This window comes from Carassius auratus, chromosome 27 (genome assembly GCF_003368295.1).
Source record: "Carassius auratus strain Wakin chromosome 27, ASM336829v1, whole genome shotgun sequence".
Classification (NCBI taxonomy): Eukaryota; Metazoa; Chordata; class Actinopteri; order Cypriniformes; family Cyprinidae; genus Carassius; species Carassius auratus.
The window spans coordinates 23098079-23107152 of NC_039269.1; the positions used below are offsets into that span (position 1 = coordinate 23098079).

The 9074-nt window shown below is 37.2% G+C and overlaps 2 protein-coding genes across 2 annotated transcripts; one reads left to right on the forward strand and one right to left on the reverse strand.

The window, feature by feature from the left end:
* Nucleotides 1-258: 258 nt before the first annotated feature.
* On the forward strand, nucleotides 259-1880 carry LOC113045958 (uncharacterized). The gene is made up of 3 exons (XM_026206750.1): nucleotides 259-758; nucleotides 838-994; nucleotides 1327-1880. The coding sequence occupies exons 1-3, from the start codon at nucleotides 614-616 to the stop codon at nucleotides 1832-1834; spliced, it is 810 nt and encodes a 269-aa protein (XP_026062535.1). The 5' UTR covers nucleotides 259-613; the 3' UTR covers nucleotides 1835-1880.
* A 393-nt stretch (nucleotides 1881-2273) lies between these two features.
* LOC113045960 (protein ALP1-like) lies at nucleotides 2274-3320 on the reverse strand. Its single transcript, XM_026206751.1, has one exon. It carries the CDS (start codon nucleotides 3299-3301, stop codon nucleotides 2588-2590), a length of 714 nt encoding a protein of 237 aa, XP_026062536.1. The 5' UTR covers nucleotides 3302-3320; the 3' UTR covers nucleotides 2274-2587.
* Nucleotides 3321-9074: the final 5754 nt, after the last annotated feature.

Below are 9074 nucleotides of genomic sequence, written 5' to 3' on the forward strand. Positions count from 1 at the left end.
ATTGTAGAATCTTGCCGATATTCGACTGATTGTCGAATCATATGTTTGGGGGCGAGGCAAAATACATTAACAAGAGTTAAGTCAGACATTCCACTAACATAATTACTGATGTTAACACACGGAAAATGTGTCACGAACACCTTGCAGATATAAACGAGGTAAATAATGTTTTGTGTTTTGATGAACAGATAGCTAACACTTTAGGCGAAACCATAAAAATAAACTTTTTTTTTCACAATAGTGCTCTCGTTAGCCTGTTCACACCGGGACGAATTCCGCGCGCGATATTCGCCGACGTTTAACGCCTCGTGACTAAACAAAGGGCGCCAATGTGAGTGTGCACACCGACGCGAAAAACGCCACGCGTAAAAGAGTCATTTTTTAAAAAACGCTTCGGGTTCGTTTTTTTGGTTTGACGCACCGCGTCAAAAACTATACGACCAATGAGAATGGCACTTTTGCACACGTGTCTGGAGCTTCTGAAGTTACAGTAAAACACAACTTGGGGGCGCTCAAACACAAAACTGTCTTGCTGTGAGCACACATACGTAACGGCGAAGAAGATATACGCCAAGTAGCGTCTACACTGCCGGGAAGAAATAAGACGAAGAAGATGCAAGGCAAGATGAATGTAGAGTTGCTGGTCTCGTTGGTGTCGGAACACAAAGAACTATATGACAAACGTGACAGCGATTACAAAAATCTTGATAAAAGAGAACTGTTATGGAGTGGTATTGCACAGCAAATGGGCCTTGATGGTGAGTTTCATTTAATTTAATTGTCTTTCATGTACGTTCCTACAAACGTTTGACAATCGCCATCGTTTGTGTGCTGTAGTGGAGGAGGTAAAACACAAATGGAAAAGCCTGCGAGATACATATACACGAAAAAAGCGCGAAGATGATTGCCGAAGTGGACAGGCTGCTAAAAACAAGAAGACGTGGAAATTTATGAAGGTCATGGAGTTCCTCGCAACATCAACTGAATTTCGAAGGTAATATTATTAGAACATTACAATACATAGCTGTGTGAGCTCTGCTATAATGCATTGACATTAAACATTGATTAACATGATATCATTGCATGTTCCCTGTTCACCATGCGATCACACCTCTAGTTCAATATATTAGTTTATGTTCTGTGTATAGGTAACCTCTGCTGAAATTTTGTTGCCTGACATATGGTACATTAAAATTTGTATGAATCTAAACTAAATTAGTAATTAAACATTAAGCTCTGGAGTATTTTGTCAAGATGGGTATGAAGTGTGGCATGGCCCACAGTGTGAGTTATTGTTTCTGATGTAAACTGAATTTGTCTTTACAGTGTTCACAGCAATATTTCTCCTGAAAATATGAATGAAGGGGTTGAGCAAGTGGTGGTTCAAAAAGAAGTCAGCGACAGAGAAGAAGCATCAGCAAGCACGTCTCCAGGATCATCCTTCTCCAGCCCAACTGTGACCAGGTCTACTTTCAACAAAAGAAAACGGCCAGAGACACCAGACTTGTTGGACCGGTACCTTTTATCCAAAGAAGCCAGGGAAAGTGAGAAAGAGGAACGCAGAAGAGAGAAAGAGGAGCGCAGAGAGCAACGAAGAGAGCAACAAAATGATGAAAATTACTTGTTTGCTCTTGGCTTGATACCAGCACTAAGGAGATTGTCCCCAGCCGTACAGTCTTCAGTCAAATTAAAAATACATCAGCTGTTGCATGATGCTGAGTTTGGCCAGGCCTCTTCTGCTTTTTTTCCACAGCAGTCACCGGTGTCCTACCATCAGGTCCCCCCACAGACCCCAACAAACTATGGCTGCTCTACAACTTCTTGGCTACCCTAATAGATGTTTACTGTATACATTTTAATTCTGTATTTTTTTTGTTTGTTTTTTTACATTCAAGAAATTTAGTTGAAAATGGCCGTTTCATAAATGTTTATTTGCACTATTGTTCACTTGCACTACAGTCATTGTGACTTATTTGCACAACCTTTTCTGACGCCCTTTTTTACTTTATGTTTGTGATTGTTATTGCAACTTGTAGTTCATTAAAAAATGTTTCATTTTTCCAAAAGAAATTGTGCATAAGTGACTTGAAAGTAATGTAACATATTTTGGGATTTGGCATATATTTGTACATAAGTATTCTTGACCTCTTATTGAAATAGCTATGTGGCTAATTATGGAGTCACTGCATTTATAGGCAACAGTTATCAATCTACAGGAACATAACCATTTTGGGCACAGCATTGTGCAGGGAATGAGAACATTTTAAAGAAAATGCTAGTAAAAATGTTTATTAAAAATACACATTTTCAAAAATACAACTTACATTTAGTTGTAAATAAGTATATGTTGAAGTGACCAAATACTTTACTTTTTGCAAAAAAAAACTATGCTTTAACTTTGATAGAACATGTTATATCAAAAATATTTAATTTGCTGTGGTGAGTGCTGCCATATTAATTAATGAAGAATCAGATGCAATAGATTTGATAGTGTATTCAAGTTCACAGAAATTGTATATATACACATACACTAGCAGTTTTCTCAATGGAAAATGTAATTAAAATGGCTCAAATTTATAGGTTGATATTATCTGTTCCCCAGAGCATGGTTCACATGGTCATACTGCCAAGCAACTTCTCCTGCTGGTGAGTTGAAGTACTCTTTGTACAGTTCTCGGACATTTTGGGCCTCCACAGATGCCCGCTGCCCCCTACAATGTTCAAAGCCTTGTAGTGGTTGCTCACAATCATGGTCATCCTCTGTGGCACGATTCTGGTCATTTCCGTTCGGGCGCAAATAATTGCACAACGCACAAGCAGCTTTGACAACTTTGTCAACAACACTTGGTTGAACCTGTAAAGTTCTTTGGAAAACCCGGAAGCGTTGACTGAGGATGCCAAATACATTTTCAGAGATGCGCCGTGCCCGAGACAAACGATAATTGAAAATTCTCTTGTCTGTGGGGAGGCGGCGTCCAGGGTATGGCCGGAGGAGATATGGTTTCAGCGGAAAAGCTTCATCCGCCACAATGACATGGTTAACTTTTCCCAGCTCAGGAGCACCTGGAAGTTCACTTGGTGGGGGAACATTCAGAGTTCCATTTCTGAGTGCCTTTCCCAGTACAGAATTGGCAAAGATTCCTCCATCACTGTTGCTGCCATAGCTCCCCACATCAACCACCAGGAAGCGGTAATCTGCATCAACTAAGGCCAGCAATACAACGGAGAATGTACCTTTATAATTAAAGTATAGAGAACCAGAGTTTGCAGGGGCCTGGATGAATATGTGTTTCCCATCCATGGCTCCCAAGCAGTTAGGGAAATTCCATCTTTCATGGAATCTCCTGGCTGTACTCCTCCACATCTCTTCAGTAGGCACTGGCAAATGTTCATCTCTGAGGCAGTGCCACAATGCATCACAGGTTTCACTCACTATCGAAGCCACAGTTGACACACCAAGTCGAAAGCTGAACGCAATAGAGCGGTACGAGTCCCCAGTGCTTAGAAAACTGAAATAGAAATACTAATTTTTAACAACGCTCCACATATGTTTTTACAACATTCTTTGAAGTGAAGAATTATGTAAACGAACTCACCGTAAACACACGGCCAAACGCTGTTCTGGGTCGATTGGTTTACGGTAGTGTGTCTGTTCTTTCGTCAGCAAGGGAGCCAGTTGTTGAAGTAAATTTTCGAACTCACTGACGGACATTCTAAAATACCCCCGAAAACGCTCATGATACATTTTCAGCTCTTGTACCAGTCGATAAAACTCCCCATGTTCTTCTCTTCTCGTAACTATGGGATGTACCCAAAATCGGCGTCTTTTCCGGCGTCTTTCCTCATTCAACAGAACAATAATTTCTTCATCGCTGGAACTGGAGCTAGAGTTACTGGTGCTTGAAATATTCATGTTTTCTTTGTATGATTCTGACAAGCGCGTAAATACTTGCACTCTTCTTCTGAGTGAAAAGCGAGTTTAAGAAGCGTAAAGTTGCGCAGCGCCACCTTGTGTACAGGGGTATTTCTGTTTTACATTAAGCGCCATCTAATGTCAGGGAATGAATTTGCATGTTCACTCGGCTCATCGTCAGCGAAAATCGCTTGGGTGTGAACACAAAAAACGTGTTGGAAAACGCTGGCGAATAACGCGCGCCGATATTCGTCCCGGTGTGTACGGCCCTAAGACATTAGTTGTTAAAGGGGGGGTGAAATGCTCATTTTCACTCAATATCCTGTTAATCTTGAGTACCTATAGAGTAGTACTGCATCCTTCATAACTCCAAAAAGTCTTTAGTTTTATTATATTCATAAGAGAAAGATAGTCTGTACCGATTTTTCCCGGAAAAACACGAGCCGCTGGAGGCGTGACGTGTGGGCGGAGCTAAAGAATCACGAGCGCCAGTAGGCTTTTGCGTTGAGAGCGTTTGGAAGCTGTGACACAGATCCAGAGGCTGAAATTTAACAAGAGCAGCATCAGCAACTATGTCTCTATGTGGTATGTACAAAACTTTATTTATTTGCTTAGCGGTTTTGGAAAATAACTAAGTTCCACTTTATGTCATCTTCTTTTTTTTTTTTTTTTTTAAGCTGTACATGTGGAAAGTGCAGTTTGATGACAACATCGCATGTTGTTTACTTGATGTGCTTACACCCTGATAGCTAAGCTAACAACACCGAGATATTTGAAGCAGTTTTACTCCCCGCATGCGGTTCCAACACACGATCGTGACCCTTTTTCGTTGGGACTGCATTATCCTCAAGAAATAAACGATGTGCAAATCCCGTGTCAAACTGGGCCTTGTTTGTAAAATAAGCATCTTTGAAATTCAGGGAACAAACAAAAACACTTGCACAACTCCGTCGATGCTCTGTAAAAATAAACTCCATCCACTGGTCCCTTAATGCTGTTTTTTTTTTTTTTTTGGGTAATCTGTGCAGGGTTGTCTTGCCCTGGCAACCAAAAACAAACTTCTGTGACACTTCGCGATGCTCTCGCTCTGATCAGTCTGTGCTCAGCCTCAGTGCTCTGCTATATGGGAGCACGCTCTTCCTTAGGACCTTAGGACCCATATAAGGAAATTCCGCTCCATCTAACGTCACACAGAGCCATACTCGAAAAAAACTTTCCGAAACTTGTGACAAACCGGAAGGAGTATTTTTGGAACAAATTTTTGAAACTTTGTCCATGTTTAGCATGGGAATCCAACTCTTTAACAGTGTAAAAAACTCAGTATGCATGAAATAGCATTTCACCCCCCTTTAATGTTCTGCACTTCTCTTTTGAGCTGTGCGCGCTGAAGATGACCAGTAGGAGTGATGCATTTGATAGCAAGTTTTATACAACATAATGTTAATATTAAGACTTATAGGCGAGGGCTCTAAATACGAACTCCTTTTGTGGAAGCATTTTTCATGTGCAACAATGTGCAGAAACACTACAGTTAAAATCTAAAAATTCATAGCGTTTTAATATTATGGTCTTCTCATTATAATAGTATGTATATAACAGTCCCAGTCATAGTTATTAATATTCTGCATTGTAGTTTGAGCTGCTTGCGCTGTGCACTGAAGAGATATCACCGTAGTACTACAATAAAGCGCTTGACTCAAAACCAAATGCATCTCATATCAGCTAAATAATTATATTCACGATGTATATACACCGGCTGAAATGTTTTGAAATCACTTGTACCCTACCTGTTCGAAAAAATCCAGTCTCTGTCTGTGTCAGTTTGAGTCTTGGTAAAGTTTTAAATCCCTACCGCCAAGATGCTTCTCTGTCGGTCACAGATTATGAATAGTGAAACATAAATCTATAGAGGTGGTTGGATTTATTTGCGCACTTTAAAATATAAATTTTAAGCTTCTTTCTCTTCAGATTCTTACAGCTTTATCATAATAGGCTGTATATTAACTTATTGGGAGACAATTGGTAGGTCTATGTGAAATCGTCATTTGAGCTCCCCCATATAGTCAAAATGGCATAATCAATAACACCCCGCAAATATTCAACTATTAGACTGGTAGTCAAATCAGGTTCCTTGAATTAAAGCAACGATTCATCGACTATTCGGGGTCACCCCTAGTGTTAGATCCTTGGTGTTTGTCCTCTTGCTCCTGGTCGTTGGTTCCTCCAGTGTCTGGATCTTTGGGTTTCCTACGTTCGTCTGTGGGGATTCGTCTAGGTGGCTGCCCATTTCGTCCCTGTGTTACAGAGACCATGAGCCCCTCAGCGAGGTTGTTGTTCTTTGTTTTTCATTTAATGTTTTGGCATTGTCCAATAAACTGTTTGTTTAGCATCTGCTCTTGAATCCTGTCTAGTTACTCGTGACAGCAGCACACTTCAGAAACCCACCTTCCCCAGCTCCACCTGTATAGATCTGCTACTGTGTGAACAACTATTCTGTTTGACCACAAAAAAAATAAAAAATAAGACAATTGTTTTTTTCATATACAGTACTGAATCCATATTTTTCATATGCTTTATATACTGTACTCACTTAAATTAAACTCTGACACTATTTGAGATAAAGGAATAAAACCAACTGTAAAATATTCAGAATATTATTTCCTAGAATGCACAAGACTTTTTTTTGTCAAATTATGCCTTTATTGTTTTTAAAAACAATAGTGAAACCATTTTTAAATATGTTTTATATGCTGTACCAACTTAAATTAATTCAACTCTGACACCATTTGAAATAAATGTATCAAACCAACTGTAAAATATTCAGAATAATATTCCCTATAATGCACTAGACTTATGCCTTTATTGTTTTTATATACAGTACTAAATCCATATTTTTGATGTTTTATTTACTGTATCCACTTTAATTAAACTCTGACACTAATTGAGATAAAGGAATCAAACATACTGTAAAATATTCAGAATATTATTCCTTATAATGCACAAGACTTGGTTTTTCACAGGATTGGTAAACTTCCAGAGCTGAAGAAGAATGTAACTCCGTGACCAGTGATCATCAGGTTTCTTTCTTGGACAACAAGAGACTTGGTGTGGAGAAATGCGAAAACGAATGAATATCTGGAAAAGAAATGTCTACATTTCAAAGAGAATCTGACCACTTTAGATAAAGAAGCATGCACCAAGTTATGGCCTCTTGATGAAAAGGCATGCAAAGAGGGAAAGCGAAAGTTTTTATGTTAGAATTACAAGGTGCTGTACTTGGGAACACAAATTTGTTATACTAATATTCAGATTCAAGTGAAAGCAAAACTATGTTTACAGGTTGTAACATTTTGTTTATACACAGCAGAACATTAATTATAAGATATGCTATATAACTAAAAATACTCAACATGGACCCTTGTCTAATAATTGAGTTTAAAAGAGTATAAAATGTCTATTTCAGTTTTGAAAAGGAAATCTTTATTTTTATTTTGTTAAGGAAAGGGTGTTGATTTTTAATTTGTGCAAGAAAATCATGCATGTGAAGAAGATGAAAAATTTTGTTGAAGTCAATGGGGAAATGACATATGGTTTCACATTTCACCACTAAATCTGCAGGGGTCGCTATATTAAAAGGAAACTTCAAAGGTCAGGTCCTAAGCCATGAAATTGATTTTTTTAGGTAGAATGGTAAAAGTACATGTTAACATTGATCAAACTCATTACACTCTTGAGAATTCATATGCCACCAATAATAGACAATTTAACAATGAGGTTTTTTTTTAAAAAACAAATATTGAACTAAATTAAAAATAAATTTCCCCTTGTCAATATTGTATGGGGAGGTGATTTTAATATTGTATTTGATGAAAATTTAGATTGATGACCATCAAGAAGCAATGAAACTAATTGTGAAATCAAATATGTGTGTACCCATTTGAGTTTAGTTGAAATCTTGCATCTCAAAAATCCAGACACATGGAATAACAAAGATTATTCTAAACAATCATGTATTGCTTTTCTTCCTAATATCGCATGAACTGGACTGTTGTGTCCAGTCTGTGTGTATAGAGCCATCAGTTTTAACAGACCATAGGGTACATCAATCTTTATTAATGTACATGGCCCAGTTAAACCAAAATTCAAAAGAGGTTATTGGAAATTGAATAAAAAGTTATTAGATGATCATAATTTTAAAATAATGGCTTCAAAATTGACAAACACTGGACTAAAATAATTAATGTTTATGGACCATATTGGGAGATATTAAAATATGAAATTAGGAACTTTAATGGTATAGACAAAATGAATATAAGGTCATTAAAGATATAATGCGATTGTCCAGTAAAGGTGATTTAAATATGCAATAATTAATAGATTTATCGTCATTACAAGAACAACTGCATTACATTTACGAAGAAAAAGCAGAGGGTGCATTCATCAGATCAAGATGTAAATGGTTGGAACCGGGAGAAAAAAAAAAAACACTAAATATTTTTTTAATTTGGAAAAACTGAATGGGGAATTGACTTCTTTAAATAAATTGCCAATTAATAATACAGTTATAGAAGATCAAAAAATTATCTCAGTTTGTTGCTCCGTTGTATAAAGATTTATATACTTCTGATTTGAATAACTTTCTAAATAGTGTCAAAGATAAAGCCAAAATTATTGATGATGATTACAAGTTGTGTTGTGATGATGATTTAAAATTGGAGGAATTTATAGAATGCATTTTTCTAGCAGTGCTCATAGAATCCACATTAGTAATAACATTATATTTGGAACTCCTTTCCCAACTATTTGTTCAAGCAATTCGGTGACCAAGAATTTTTTTTAAGTGCAATTATTAAATTGAAAAAATACTGGTGAAGCTTGCTAAATTTCATAAACAAGCTCTTATGGCATGGACTCTGGCCTACAAACATAATTTCTCACCAAGGATTATATTTAGAACAACAAAGCAAATAAATCTTTATATTTTGATGGTTTGAAAACAATATTATAGCAGTTAGCTAGCTCCTAAACAATGATGGAGTTCTATTAACATATAAAGAATGTTTGATAATACCAGTTAGACCTAAGGAATTTGCAGTTGTACTGGATGCAATCCCTCAAAAAGATTTGATCCTTTTCAGAAATGCATCACAGGAGAAAGATT

Coding starts and splice junctions, on each gene's coding strand:
- LOC113045958 (XM_026206750.1), top strand. CDS start 614: ATGCAAGGCAAGATGAATGTAGAGTTGCTGGTCTCGTTGGTGTCGGAA. Junction 759..837: donor ACAGCAAATGGGCCTTGATG/GTGAGTTTCATT, acceptor TGTGTGCTGTAG/TGGAGGAGGTAAAACACAAA. Junction 995..1,326: donor ACATCAACTGAATTTCGAAG/GTAATATTATTA, acceptor TTGTCTTTACAG/TGTTCACAGCAATATTTCTC.
- LOC113045960 (XM_026206751.1), bottom strand. CDS start 3,301: ATGGATGGGAAACACATATTCATCCAGGCCCCTGCAAACTCTGGTTCT.